The following is a 16,366-nucleotide window of genomic DNA, read 5'->3' as shown; positions in this document are numbered from 1 at the left end:
CAACACAAAAAGTCAACACACATGGTCGCACATAATACACACAACCTGCTCACTAAACTTTGTGAACAATATAAAAAATGTCCAAACACCATACACAATTTAAAATTACACCCATATAAGTCATACTACAAGACATAATGGGTAATATGCAAAACACTTTATCTCCAAAGTTTGCCATGTTGGGCGCATTTTAGCTGCTTAATATTTCTGATTGATAACGAACTTTAAGGAGGTCGTCAGGGAAGTAAATAATGTAGGAGTCGAACTTACTTTCACATACTCTTAAAAGCCTACTGAAACTCACTACTACCGACCACGCAGTCTGATAGTTTATATATCAATGATGAAATCTTAACATTGCAACACATGCCAATACGGCCGGGTTAACTTATGAAGTGCAATTTAAAATTTTCCGCTAAACTTCCGGTTGAAAACGTCTATGTATGATGACGTATGCGCGTGACGTCAATCGTTGAAACGGAAGTATTCGGACGCCATTGAATCCAATACAAAAAGCTCTGTTTTCATCTCAAAATTCCACAGTATTCTGGACATCTGTGTTGGTGAATCTTTTGCAATTTGTTTAATGAACAATGAAGACTGCAAAGAAGAAAGTTGTAGTTGGGATCGGTGTATTAGCGGCTAGCTGCAGCATCACAAACAGGAGGACTTTGAGGTGGATAGCAGACGCGCTATCCGACGCTAGCCGCCGACCGCATCGGTGATCGGGTGAAGTCCTTCGTCGTACCGTTGATCGCTGGAACGCAGGTGAGCACGGGTGTTGATGAGCAGATGAGGCCTGGCTGGCATAGGTGGATAGCTAATGTTTTTAGCATAGCTCTGTGAGGTCCCGTTGCAAAGTTAGCTTCAATGGCGTCGTTAGCAACAGCATTGTTAAGCTTCGCCAGGCTGGAAAGCATTAACCGTGTATTTACAGGTCCATGGTTTAATAGTATTGTTGATTTTCTGTCTATCCTTCCAGTCAGGGGCTTATTTCTTTTGTTTCTATATGCAGTTAACCCCGATGCTATCACGTTAGCTCCGTAGCTAAATTGTTTCGCCGATGTAATGTCGTGGAGATAAAAGTCACTGTCAATGTCCATTTCGCGTTCTCGACTCTCATTTTCAAGAGGATATAGTATCCAAGGTGGTTTAAAATACAAATCTGTGATCCACAATAGAAAAAGGAGAGAGTGTGGAATCCAATGAGCCAGCTTGTACCTAAGTTACGGTTAGAGCGAAAAAAGATGCGTCCTGCACTGCACTCTAGTCCTTCACTCTCACATTCCTCATCCACGAATCTTTCATCCTGGCTCAAATTAATGGGGTAATTGTCGCTTTCTCGGTCCGAATCGCTCTCGCTGCATTGAAAACAATGGGGAAATGTGAGGAGCCTTTCAACCTTTGACGTCACGCTACTTCCGGTACAGGCAAGGCTTTTTTTTATCAGCGACCAAAAGTTGCTAACTTTATCGTCGATGTTCTCTACTAAATCCTTTCAGCAAAAATATGGCAATATCGCGAAATGATCAAGTATGACACATAGAATGGATCTGCTATCCCCGTTTGAATAAAAAAAATTAATTTCAGTAGGCCTTTAATATACAATGTTTTATCAGGGTCAGGAAATGATGTGTGTGATTGTGATTGTTGTTACGTCACAATCAACTACTTTGCTATGTGGCAAAAAAAAGTGTCGCTATGTGTGTATTTTTACATGTTTAGTATGCAGACTTAAATCATTGCGATGGCCGGTGACGTGTAAAAGCAGCTGTGTAAAATTGACCAGCACAAGCCCACAGGCACTCTGATTGAGAGCACGTAGAGATGAGTTGGAAAAAATAAAAATAAAAAAAACAGAGGTATTTTGTCTTAAAATTCTAACTACAACTGAAGTTAGTGTACTGGTAATATTTAGATAACAAATTTATTTAGATGCTTAATCCAAATACATTACATATATATTCAATATTCTATACCTCTACACCACACTACACTAACATCAGAACTGTATATATATATATATATATATATATATATATATATATATATATATATATATATATATATATATATATATATATATATATATATATATATATATATATATATATATATATATATGTGTATATATGTGTGTACATATATATATATATATATATATATATATATATATATATATATATATATATATATATATATATATATGTGTGTATATATATATATATATATATATATATATATATGTATATATATATATATATATATATATATATATATATATATATATATATATATATATATATATATATATATATATATATACATAAATATTATAATATATTAATATAATATGTATATATATTATGAACACATACTGTATCATAGTAAAGGCTATTTATGTGTGGGCTATATATGTTTGTATATATATATATATATATATATATATATATATATATATATATATATATATATATATATATATATATATATATATATATACATATATATATATATATATATATATATGTATATATATATATATATATATATATATATGTATATATATATATATATATATATATATATATATATATACATATATATATATATATATATATATATATATATATATATACATATATATATATACACACACACGCACACATACATATATATATATATATATATATATATATATATATATATATATATATATATATATATATATATATATATATATATATATATATATATATATATATATATATATATATATATATTGTATGTACATATATGTTTGTAGCCCAAGTGTAATAATTGTTATACAGTACAATTTCCCTAGAAAAACGGGAAGGTTGACAGGTACGCTGACATGACATAGACATATAACAGAGGCAGAAAGAAGACAGAGAGGCGCATGCAAAAGGGTGTTTGTTTTAAAAATCGTCACCTGTTTCCATGCCTCAGCTCCATTGCCATGGTAACGGAATGCTGGTTGGGCCATTAATGTGGGAGTAGAAAGAACCCCAGATGTTGTTATGCCTCTTCTGCAATGGTGTGCTGAAAGAATTACATCAATGAAGAGGAATCTTTCTTCCCCCTCTGTGGTTTACTAACCGAGTGTGTGTCTTTCAGCTATTTTTCTCTTTTGTTTCTGTTCTCTGATTGTCCAAATGGCTAAGGGAATAAATAGCTCAGTAATTTGGTTGCTTTGTGAAATGTCAACCATCGCTTTTTCATTGCCAAGAAGTGTTAATATAAATGTAGATGTAACCCTCTTCTTTTAATTGTGCCATGCTGTCAATGGTTAGTAAGTAAATGTAACAAGTTAGTCCACACCAAGCTTTCCGACCATAAAAACACACTGACCACTGCTGCATGCTCAGATCCGCATATTACATTTTGTTAGTCCAGACGTTAGCCACACCGCGCTACCTAAACAACTTTGAACTTTTGACTGACACCTTACTTTCTGCTGCGGCACAACAGCCAATCTACTTCTGTGCCAGCGTAGTACCAGCGACTGTCCCGACGTACGTAGCTTGGACAAATTACATCTTAATGTTGACTGGTGTTTTGAATAGCCAATGGCTCGCCAATTGTGAAAACACATCCTGTTTGATGGCTGTACATTTATTATAAAAGCATAGAAAAAAACGGCGCAACGGAAATATAATAACAGTGCATTAACATTCAGTGTATAGGAGTTCCTCTGTATACGAACGAGTACCGTATATATATTTTTTTTGTGTAAGTGCAAATCTTGCTGACACTGAGCACAGAACACATTAGGACATAAACACATACAGTAATATTCTTACACCACGCACACAAATTTAGTTCTCAGGCGAATCTCACATTTACAAACAAAACTGCTTTGGTAGAAGTAGAGATGTCCGATAACATCGGCCTGCCGATATTATCAGCCGATAAATGCTTTAAAATGTAATATCGGAAATTATCGGTATCGTTTTTTTTATTATCGGTATCGGGTTTTTTTTGTTTGTTTTTTACTTAATCAACATAAAAAACACAAGATACACTTACAATTAGTGCACCAACCCAAAAAACCTCCCTCCCCCATTTACACTCATTCACACAAAAGGGTTGTTTCTTTCTGTTATTATTATTCTGGTTCCTACATTATATTAGGGCTGCAACAACTAATCGATTAAATCGATTAAAATCGATTATAAAAATAGTTGGCGATTAATTTAGTCATCGATTCGTTGGATCTATGCTATGCGCATGCGCAGAGGCTACTTTTTTTTTTTTAATTTAAATTTTTTTATTTTTTTTTAATTATTATTTTTACTGCAATATTTACAAACAGCTGAGAAACAATAATCAAAATAAGTATGGTGCCAGTATGCTGTTTTTTTTCCAATAAAATACTGGAAAGGATAGAAATTTAGTTTGTCTCTTTTAAATAAATAAATGATAAATGGGTTATACTTGTATAGCGCTTTTGTACCTTCAAGGTAATCAAAGCGCTTTGACAGTATTTCCACATTTACCCATTCACACACACATTCACACACTGATGGCAGGAGCTGCCATGCAAGGCGCTAACCAGCAGCCATCAGAGGCAAAGGGTGAAGTGTCTTGCCCAAGGACACAACGGACGTGACTAGGAAGGTAGAAGGTGGGAATTGAACCCCAGTAACCAGCAACACTCCGATTGCTGGCAAAGCCACTCTACCAACTTCGCCACGCCTCCCTTATCCGATTAAGGCAGGCGCCTCCCTTATCCGATTATTAATCGATTAATCGAAGTAATAATCGACAGATTAATCGATTATCAAATTAGTTGTTAGTTGCAGCCCTACATTATATGTCAATATAGATCAATACAGTCTGCAAGGGATACAGTCCGTAAGCACACATGATTGTGCGTGCTGCTGGTCCACTAATAGTACTAACCTTTAACAGTTAATTTTACTAATTTTCATTAATTACTAGTTTCTATGTAACTGTTTTTATATTGTTTACTTTCTTTTTTATTCAACAAAATGTTTTTAATTTATTTATCTTATTTTATTTTATAATTTTTTTTAAAAAGGACCTTATCTTCACCATACCTGGTTGTCCAAATTAGGCATAATAATGTGTTAATTCCACGACTGTATATATCGATATCAATCAATCAATCAATCAATGTTTATTTATATAGCCCTAAATCACAAGTGTCTCAAAGGGCTGTACAAGCCACAACGACATCCTCGGTACAGAGCCCACATACGGGCAAGGAAAACTCACCCCAGTGGGACGTCAATGTGAATGACTATGAGAAAACTTGGAGAGGACCGCATATGTGGGTAACCCCCCCCCCCCCCTTCCTAAGGGAGACCGAAAGCAATGGATGTCGAGTGGGTCTGACATAATATTGTGAAAGTCCAACACATCAGCGAAAGTCCAGTCCATGGTGGGGCCAGCAGGAACCATCCCGAGCGGAGACGGGTCAGCAGCGTAGAGATGTCCCCATCCGATGAACAGGCTAGCGGTCCACCCCGGGTTGGGAGCAGAGTAGAAAAGAAAAGAAAAGAAACGGCAGATCAACTGGTCTAAAAAGGGAGTCTATTTAAAGGCTAGAGTATACAAATGAGTTTTAAGATGAGACTTAAATGCTTCTACTGAGGTAGCATCTCTAACTTTTACCAGGAGGGCATTCCATAATATTGGAGCCCGAATAGAAAACGCTCTATAGCCCGCAGACTTTTTTTGGGCTCTGGGAATCACTAATAAGCCGGAGTTCTGTGAACGCAGATTTCTTGCCGGGACATATGGTACAATACAATCGGCAAGATAGGCAGGAGCTTGACCGTGTAGTATTTTATACGTAAGTAGTAAAACCTTAAAGTCGCATCTTAGGTGCACAGGAAGCCAGTGCAAGTGAGCCAGTATAGGCGTAATATGATCAAACTTTCTTGTTTTTGTCAAAAGTCTAGCAGCCGCATTTTGTACCATCTGTAATCTTTTAATGCTAGACATAGGGAGGCCCGAAAATAAAACGTTACAGTAATCGAGACGAGATGTAACGAACGCATGGATAATGATCTCAGCATCGCTTGTGGACAAGATGGAACGAATTTTAGCGATATTACGGAGATGAAAGAAGGCCGTTTTAGTAACACTCTTAATGTGTGACTCAAACGAGAGAGTTGGGTCGAAGAAAATACCTAGATTCTTTACCGAGTCGCCTTGTTTAATTGTTTGGTTGTCGAATGTTAAGGTGGTATTATTAATTAGATGTCGGTGTTGAGCAGGACCGATAATCAGCATTTCCGTTTTCTTAGCGTTGAGTTGCAAAAAGTTAGCGGACATCCATTGTTTAATTTCATTAAGACACGCCTCCAACTGACTACAATCCGGCGTGTTGGTCAGCTTTAGGGGCATGTAGAGTTGGGTGTCATCCGCATAACAGTGAAAGCTAACACCGTATTTGCGTATGATGTCACCTAGCGGCAGCATGTAAATACTAAAGAGTGCAGGGCCAAGAACCGAACCCTGGGGAACTCCGCACGTTACCTTAACATAGTCCGAGGTCACATTGTTATGGGAGACACACTGCATCCTGTCAGTAAGATAAGAGTTAAACCAAGACAAGGCTAAGTCTGACATCCCAATACGCGTTTTGATACGCTCTAATAAAATATTATGATCAACAGTATCGAAAGCGGCGCTAAGATCAAGAAGCAGCAACATAGATGACGCATCAGAATCCATCGTTAGCAATAGATCATTAGTCATTTTTGCGAGGGCTGTCTCCGTAGAGTGATTTGCCCTGAAACCGGATTGAACAGGTTCACAGAGATTGTTAGACGCTAAGTGTTCATTTAGCTGCTGTGCGACAATTTTTTCGAGGATTTTCGAGATAAACGGAAGGTGGGACACCGGCTGGTAGTTCACCATGAGGTCAGGATCGAGGTTAGGTCTTTTGAGTAGAGGATGAATAACCGCTTTTTTGAATGCTAGGGGAACAGTGCCAGAGGAAAGTGATAAGTTTATAATATTTAACACTGATGGACCTAATAAAACAAAAAGCTCCTTGATAAGTTTCCCAGGAATTGGGTCAAGTAAACATGTTTGTTTTGTCCCATTTACACATTTTAACAATTACTCCAATGTTATTTCATCAAAGAGGGAGAAACTATTTTGGAGGGCAGTGTCCGTCGTATATACAGTCGTATCTGTGTTAATAGAACCCAGTTGTAGCTGAGATGCATTGTCTTTAATCTCTTTTCTAATGACTTCAATTTTCTTATTAAAGAAATTCATAAAGTTATCTGCTGAGTGGGTGGAGCTACTGGGAGGAGTCCCTTGTTGGGTTAGCGATGCTACTGTACTAAACAAAAATTTAGGATCATTTTTGTTGAGGTGGATGAGATTTGAGTAATATTTAGCTTTTGCTGAGGTAAGCATGCGTTTATAAGTTATTAAACTATCACTCCATGCTTGATGGAAAACCTCAAGTTTAGTCGCACGCCATTTGCGTTCCAGCTTTGTACATGATAATTTCTGGGCTTTAGTTTCTTCTGTAAACCATGGGGTACGCCTTTTAGGGGCCCTTTTTAGCTTTAGCGGTGCTACACTATCAATGGTGTCGCGGAGGGCGTCGTTAAAGTTGTTAGTGAGGTTATCAATAGAGCCCACATAATTTGGGAATGGTGCCATTACCGAAGGCAGTAGGTCAGTAAGAGTCGTCGTTGTGGCAGCATTAATGCTGCGGCTGCTATAGTAGTTATTATTATTATTATTAGTTTGTTGACAATGAGTCAGAACTTCGAATTTTATAAGGTAATGATCGGACATTACTTTAGTGTACGGGAATATCGTAACTTTGGAGGTGGTGACACCCCTGACGAGCACTAGATCTATCGTATTACCGTTGCGATGCGTGGTTTCATTTATTATTTGTGTAAGACCACAGCTATCAATTATAAACTGGAGCGCCACGCATGGAGGGTCCGATGGGGTATTCATATGGATGTTAAAGTCTCCCATTATGATTATATTGTCGGCGTGCGTCACTAGATCAGCAACGAACTCTGAAAATTCATTGATAAAGTCCGAATAGGGCCCTGGGGGGCGGTAGATGACAACCAGGTGCAGAGGCAGCGGTGTGACAAACCTCACAGTAAGCACCTCAAACGAGTTATATTTATTATTTAGGTCCGAGGTAAGGCTAAAGTTTTTGTTGTATATTAGTGCAACACCCCCACCCCTTTTAATGGGACGGGCAATATGCGTTCCCGTATAGCCAGGAGGAGACGCCTCACCCAGCGCAAAAAATTCGTCTGGTTTGAGCCAGGTCTCGGCTAGACCAACGACATCAAGATTGTTGTCTCTAATGACTTCATTAACTAATAACGTTTTGGAAGACAATGACCTTATGTTTAAAAAGCCCATATTATAGGTAGTGGGCTGTTTTGAGGAATTTTTGTTGAAAGTATCCGTAGTAGCAATATTAATAATGTTACGTTTATTATGCGTAGTGCACTTTAAATAATTTCGACCATATCTAGGAATTGATATGACAGGAATTTTTAGATTGTTTGCCACCTCAGTAAAATGCATGTCCACCTCTGACGCAGAAAAAACATTATGTGAGTTGTATATTATTCTAAGAGAATTGCTATGTGTGCAGGGATTATCCAGCCTGGCGCTGGCTAGTTCTATCTTAACAGACTTCTTATTAGCGCTTCTTTGTGGATTAGCATTTAGCTTTTTCGTTAGCCCCGCTAACAACAACGCCTTTAGCTTTGTTGTTAGCCCCGCCCGACACCCCCGCTTCTGCTTCCGAGCGCACCGCTTACGTCTCTTTCGTTGACGGTCTCCGCTGGTAGTCGACGCCGCTGCTTCAAAGGCCACTGCTGGATGTAGCTTGCGAAGAATTCCCAAGCTAGCGAGTAGGTCCACCGTACACGCATCTTTCAGCCCAAAATGGCCCGATCTCTCCACATCCAGAATCGTAAGTCGGTCGTAAGTGATCACGGAGTGAACACGCTGTGAGCCAGCCATGAAATTGACTGAATTGAGGGGTATTTTTGCCAAATCGGTCTACACTTCCAGGAGCGCTCGCAAGAAGCTGCCGCCTTGAAGCGCCGCCATCTTATATCGGTTGATATCGGCATCGGTACTTAAGAGTTGGACAATATCGGAATATCGGATATCGGCAAAAAAGCCATTATCGGACATCCATAGGTAGAAGTGTTTTACAAAGTAGGAGTGTGTAAATTTTTTCACTTCTGTTACAACACTGATATTGGAGCCATGAGTATTGGCCGATACGATCTGCTATCAGCACAAATTGTATATACTTTTATTATTTTGTAGTGTGAAATGTTAGAAAAAGTTTCATCTAGCGAAATGACTCACACAGCAAACTGGTAGCTATGCAAAATATTAACCTATTATTCTTAACTGTCAAGATTGGATTTATGCTGTCTTTAAGTTAAAGTAGAGTGATAATTGCTTTTTGGCCACCATCATTTATTAAGTAACGGTAAGCTCATGATGCAGACACCTTTGTTACTGCATACTTTCATTATAGGTAAGTAAAATGCGGCTACCATGTCTACCTTTTGTAAATGACTTGACTAAAATACAAGGAAAGACCAACCTTGTGTGCTTATTGGAGGACATTTAGATGTTAACTGGCTGTCCAGCTTTGCACAAGTAAACACGCCGCGGACTGCTTGTATTGGAAATGCTAGCAGATACTTGTTTTTTGGCTATCAGGCCGATGTCCAATATCAATATTGAATCAAGACACCCTTAGTCGTAATCAAGGAACATGAAGACGGATGGCTGTCTTTATTCAAACTACTTTTTGTCAGTAAGTTTCACTTTCATTCTGACTGGGAGAAGAATTCAGTTTACAAGCTTTGAAAGCCATGCCCCTTCTCCAAATGGTTCAAGAACAGTTTTTAGGGTTTACTCTTTTAACAAATCACAGAATTTGAAGGGTTATCCTATAAATTTGCAAAACACCAACGAATTAAAAGGTTCAGTAATGTAACTAACCATTTGCATTTGTCCTCTTTGTCTGTAATTTTAGGAACAACAGAGCGTGTCTGTCTGATACAGGGTACTGTCGAAGCCCTCAACGGTGTCCACAACTTCATTGCTGAGAAAGTCCGTGAGATGCCCCAGAGTGCCCAGAAGCCAGAACCAGTCAGCATACTGCAGCCACAGACCACAGTCAACCCTGATCGTATCAAACAGGTGAGTTACTGTATAGCAAAGACTCAAAATAACGACGGTCTCCTGCGCTATGAAAAAAAAGCCAAAATATCTCAGCCATCAGCTGTTGAAAACAAAGTCTAAATATACTGGGTGGGCCAAAAGTAGGTAAATGTTTTTAAATGAATGTCTTTATACTGGTTTACCCTAATTTTGTTAAAGACATGAATGTCTGCCTAAATGTGCAGACAAGAGCTGAAGAGTTTGTATGCAGGTGTGCACATTCTTTTTTTAAATCACAACATTGACTACTTTCAGGCCCTGTTTTGTGCGTATGCAAGATTTGTAAATTAAACCCTGATTATTGATGGGTGAAGCGGTTCTGGATCGTTAAAATTGTACCCGTGCAAGACTTTCTGCAGTACACACAGTAAAAGTGACAAAGACAGGGTTTCCCCTCCATGTAGTTGATCATGCCAAACCAAAATAATAGCCGCCGCACCTTAAAAATTAGGGGGTTTTATGTGAAAACAAATTTAAGTAATATATTGTATGAATGGATGTACGTATACCTTATTATTGACACACTATTGACTAGTGATGCACGGAAAATTTGGCCACCGAAAGAAGACTTTCATGAGCGATACAGCACTGCTGAACCTGGATGTTGTGATGACAGAAGCAAGACACAGCATGTCTGCGATGTGGACGTATTCTAAGATTACAGAGATATAGCCGCAGACAGCGATCTACAAAATGTGTAATGTGCAAATATTAAGTAGACAGTGGCGGCTTTTAAGGACACAAAGGTCAACTGGAGCAGTAGCGCAAAGCAAGTGTGACGTCATGCTCTATGCAGCTCTTGCTGTTCGTCGCGGACATTGAGCGACAGAAGTAAAGAAATTTTGAAATACAGTACAGTAAAATAACATTAAAAAAAGATGCTAGATTTTTTGCTAGTGGTTTTTAATAAGGATCAAGTCACTGAATGGATTGGAGAAGTCTCTAGAAACTTAGGAAATTCTCTACAAAGTGCAGCCTGTTACATTGTATAATATGCAGCAATAATTGAAAATTAGAGTGATACAATTTAAAAATATATATATGTTAATACTAATTACTAATAACACAGATTTGTTTATAAATGTGCATATAGCATTTTTAGGCCTTTTTATTGAAAATATATGCATCAATGCTCATTATGCCAATTATATGATGGCATCATATTGATCATACCCATACCACCACAAGTATATTGGGAATCTGGGGGGAACCCTGGAATGCCAAAAAAAATACACAATCAATACAGCTGTACCTCAATTTTTGTTAATAATACATTTCAAAGGGTCTGTTGAAAAACGAATCGTATGAAAACGGAAGCAATTTTTCCCATAAAAATAATGTCAATCTAGTTAATTTGTTCAGACACCCAAAATATGAACATAAAAACACATGTTGTACTTATAAATAAATTGGGTAAGTTAACATTTAACATCAATTTTATTTAAGACTCTTAAAACCGCATTGAGTGTAGAGGAATGAGGGGTGGGTTCCTAATCCAAGTGCTGGCACTCACAACTTTCTTTCATGGTGGCTTATTTTGCACGTATACTCAATAAAATAAGCAAAGACATGTAGTGTACCTGTGCTATTTAGAGTCAACCGACGATGATGTCATGAATGGCGAGGTAGCAGGGGGAGAATTACTTCCCGGTGAGAGTTGAGAGTAGGTTAACAGGCACGCTTAGTAATAAAGACATGTTACAAACAACCTACGTTTGAGTTTGGGCACTCAATTCCACAGAATTGAATGCAGGAAAACAGCCTAGTTTGTTAAGTGCATTGTTGAGCTGTATAATAAAGAAGATATTGTATGGAAATACAGATGTATTTTTACAGGGTATATGAAAGCCATGGTACACTGTAATAATAGATTACTCCGGGTTAGGAATGGGTACTGAATTTGGTACTGTTAAGTGCTACTAAGTGCTGTTTCACGCTGGGGCGCCGAAAAGGGGGGGTAAAGGAGACGGATTCTAGGGGCCTATGATGGAGGGGGTCCCAGAGAGGCCCCTAATGATGATGAAATTATAATACAGGGGGCCCTGTAAAGATTATTTTCATGGGGCCCAAAATCCCTAGCGGCGCCCCTGGTTTCACGTAAACTCAAACGGTACTATAATTCGATACGTCCTGTTGAAGACTCTGCACCGGCTTGAGCACTTGGCAGGCTAACTGGCATATTCATAGCAAACTCCCTCTAGGTAATTGCAATTGCTATTTTCCATGCCAACAAGGAAACTGATAAAAAGCTCTCGAAAATGAGGCTCCACTTTTCAAAATGCACGAGATCAATGCTAATTTACATTGAATATGCCATATGTGTTACTGATTAACATTAGCGATTTAATATGACATCATCGACACCTCCGAATTTGGTCATCAAAACTAGAACTACGATGCACGTTGCAATAAAAAAAAAAAAAGCTGGTGTGTAGTAAGTACAATACTGACATGCAGGGCCCCAGGCTAAATTGGGACCCTATGCAGAATTTTAGTGTACTCCACATTGCAACATTTTTCACACTTTTGTATATATACAAAACCATTTTTATACGTTTTTAATTGAACTTAAATTTATTTTAAAGCATGTTTTGGACTAAAATAAATTAATGAGAAATAAATTGCACATTATTATGTTTTTCAGTGCAAAATAAAAATGTGTACATCACTAAAACATAAATTCATAAACCTTACTACAACTTTGACTGGGATGTAGACTTAGTACCTTCAGCTTTTTAAGACAAGAGCTATTGTGAGAGCCACTGGGACAGTCGGGGGACATCTGCCATTACATTCTCATCTGTGACAGCAGGAAGCAACTAGGAATACGTTTGCAATAGTGCCCTGTCATTCGTTAATTGACATTTTACATACGCTTCCTTACGCAGAACAGAGCCCCCCACGGATTGCAGCGCCCTACTCACAATGCCTGTTTTGCTTTTAGGGTGGGGCAGCCCAGCTTAAAACACTTTGTAGGCTTAAAAGACAACTAACTTTCTGACTACGGCCCCAAACCGAGGACAAACAGAAATGAATGTATATTTGCAAATGAGTAAAATATTTGAAATGAGTAAAATATAACAACAGGGTGCACATTTAATCGACATCGAATCAGCATCAAGGTTTTAATTAGCGCGATAAAAAAACGCAAGAAGCTGAGTTTTTTTCCCTCCACCAGCATTTGAGTGGCAGACATGTTCATTAATCACAATTGTTGAGCCTCCCGTTTCTTCCTCGCTTCAAACAGAGAGAAAGAAGACTTACTCTGTGCATCGCTCTCTAGCGCAGTTATTTAACAGAAGGATTCACTGAACGCAGTGAGACCTCTTTTCAGTCATTCACAATCTTTGTCTCGGCGGGCGGACACCGCACACACAGGGAGCACAGACGAGAGCCTTGCGACTCGCCAGTAATAAGTGCTGCAATTGTCCCGATACGAAACCTAATGTCCCATTGTGGGAATGTTTCAGCTTCAAATGGGATGGTCAATATGAGCCCATAAACACGGACAAAAGAGCAAGAAACAAACAAAAAGACAACGTCTGACCTAGTTTTTCCAAATTGGAAAAAAAATACACTTTAGGATTTTCAATATTTATTTAAGTAAAACTTTGGCTTACAGAAATGAGAGTACATTTAATTGTTTATTCATTTATTTATTTAGGATAACAGAGTTATTTACCGACGAGTACCAATTCCAATCATCATCTGTCCCACGCTGTGTCTGCTGAGAAAATTTCTGGCCCTTGGACAAATGTTTTTGATGAACCCTGCAATACGGCGTCCAGCCACCAGGGGCCTTTATAGATTTTTATTTAGTCATGCCATCCATCACTGTGTACAGCCTATAAATTGTGTGGTCTCCATGTGGTAGGCGTCAAACATTGTGTTTATTAGTTACCACTGATTCTCTGGGCCATGTCCTGCAGGCTGGTAGGGTCAGGAAAAAGTGAGGGTATGAGGTTATTTTTACCTCCTGTTTTTCATAGCAAGACAGAGCCATGTGACAGCTGTAGCCTAAACCCTTAGGATTAACAAATTGCTGAGTAAAACGGGCGCTGCCATATTAGCCTTCTTTCTGTTCTCATGCTGTTAAAAGACAGTGTTGTTGTTTTGCTGCTACTACATATGGTTTATATTTTTCTGCAGGCAAAATTGATCGTGCCAAACAGCACAGCAGGGCTGATTATTGGCAAGGGAGGCGCCACAGTCAAAGCGGTGATGGAGCAGTCAGGAGCGTGGGTGCAGCTCTCCCAGAAACCAGAGGGCATCAACCTGCAGGAGCGAGTGGTAACAATCAGTGGTGAGCCTGAACAGAACCGCAAGGCAGTGGAGATCATCGTACAAAAAATCCAGGAGGACCCCCAGAGCAGCAGCTGCCTCAACATCAGTTACTCCAATGTCTCCGGCCCAGTCGCCAACTCCAACCCCACCGGATCCCCCTACGCTAACACCGCCGAGGTGATGCCTAATGCAGCTGCAGCAGCTGCAACTGCCTCCAGCCTTTTGGGTCAGGCCGGCTTGACGGGAATGGGTGCCTTCCCTGCTGCCATGTCAAGCTTCTCTGGCAATGACCTGCTGGCCATCACATCAGCCCTCAACACACTGGCCAGCTATGGCTACAACACTAACACCTTGGGCCTGGGCCTTAACCCCGCAGCTGCCTCTGGTGTCCTCGCTGCAGTAGCAGCTAGTGCTAACCCGGCTGCAGCTGCTGCAGCTAACCTCTTAGCCTCCTATGCTAGCGATGCCTCCGGCGGCGCTGGCCACCCTGTGACCGGCCTTGGCGGGTTCTCCCTAGGTTCTCTTGCAGCTGCTACAGGGGCTTCCAATGGGTACCTGAACGCCTCATCCCCACTGATGGCCTCCTCCTTATTAGCAACGGAGAAGCTGGCAGACGGAGCCAAGGACGTGGTGGAGATTGCTGTACCTGAAAATCTGGTTGGTGCCATTTTGGGGAAAGGAGGGAAAACGCTGGTTGAATACCAGGAGCTAACAGGAGCCCGCATCCAGATCTCCAAAAAGGGAGAGTTCATTCCTGGTACTCGGAACCGTAAAGTTACCATAACAGGGTCGCCAGCCGCTACGCAAGCAGCGCAGTATCTGATCAGCCAGCGGATCACCTACGAGCAGGGTGTGCGAGCTACCAACCCGCAAAAAGTGGGTTAAAAATTGAAAAAAGGAGGAAGAAAGGAAAGGATGAGGACAGAGCTAGAGGAGAATTCTAAAGGGTCAAAATGAGGAAAAAAAGAGAAATGTCCAAATATTTAATATTTCAGAATCAAATGAGAGGATTACAAAGGAGGAGGAGGGGGAGACACCGAAGACAAAGTGTGTGTGATATTTGAATGTTTTGGGACTGATGTCCTGATCTTTTTTAAAAGTTTGTGTCCAGTCCTTTTTGATGATGGTTATCAGAGTAAGCTGAACTTGTCCACTGCCAAGGTGCAGATTCAAGGGTGAGGCCACAAGGTTTCACTTTCCTCTAAAAACCTCATTGATGAGTTTCTTTACTTAAGTTTTGTTTTGGGGTTTTTTTTATATATTTTTGCTTGGTTTAATCGTTTTGATGTAACTTGCAGACCTCAGCTCCCGGTGAGTTGAATGTCCAGTGAGGTCCCAGCAAAACAACGGGGCCGTTTCACGGGTCTTTGTCTTTGTACGCAATGTGCAAAGCGTTGGCGATGGGGTGGGGGGGCGGGTCTCAAAGCAAGCATGTGAGATCACCTCACTTTATGAGAAGCAAATCATTTCCTTAATGAAATCACACATTTGTAGATTTTTTTGGAGGGGGGGAATCTTGAAAATTGAAGTTTAAAAATTTGGGTATTTTATATTTTTATCCATTATTTATTGATATGATCTAATTCAATGACAGATGATTAGAACCTGTAAATGCAGGTTAATCTGAATGTAAAAAAATAGCCTATTGATATTTTTTATTTACAGGGATCAAATGTTGTCTCGCAGTGAAAGAAATGTACAAGATAAACCCAGTCTGAGCTTCACAGTTGCCGTCTGCAAGGGTCATTCTGGGGTTCAATAATCTACATGAGATAATAGAGGAGACACACAGGAATGTATAAATATATTTCACGTGAACACACTTAGTTAA

General features: G+C 39.3%; 2 protein-coding genes across 3 annotated transcripts in view; one reads left to right on the top strand and one right to left on the bottom strand.

Annotated features, from left to right (window-relative positions):
* nova1 (NOVA alternative splicing regulator 1) overlaps window positions 1-15,929 on the top strand; it is an 86,679-nt gene extending 70,750 nt beyond the window's left edge. For both annotated transcript variants that reach the window (XM_062048323.1, XM_062048325.1), the window contains exons 3-4: window positions 10,064-10,230; window positions 14,401-15,929. In XM_062048323.1, the coding sequence (XP_061904307.1) occupies window positions 10,064-10,230; window positions 14,401-15,420 (1,187 nt within the window). In that variant the 3' untranslated portion in view covers window positions 15,421-15,929. The remainder of the gene's footprint in view (window positions 1-10,063; window positions 10,231-14,400) is intronic.
* capns1a (calpain, small subunit 1 a) overlaps window positions 1-16,366 on the bottom strand; it is a 218,874-nt gene that overhangs the window by 199,158 nt on the left and 3,350 nt on the right. The window lies entirely within an intron of this gene.

Source organism: Entelurus aequoreus, linkage group LG05 (assembly GCF_033978785.1).
Source record: "Entelurus aequoreus isolate RoL-2023_Sb linkage group LG05, RoL_Eaeq_v1.1, whole genome shotgun sequence".
In the NCBI taxonomy this organism is placed as follows: domain Eukaryota; kingdom Metazoa; phylum Chordata; class Actinopteri; order Syngnathiformes; family Syngnathidae; genus Entelurus; species Entelurus aequoreus.
The sequence above is the reverse complement of the archived record's forward strand: the minus strand, read 5'-3'. Positions and strand labels throughout refer to the sequence as shown.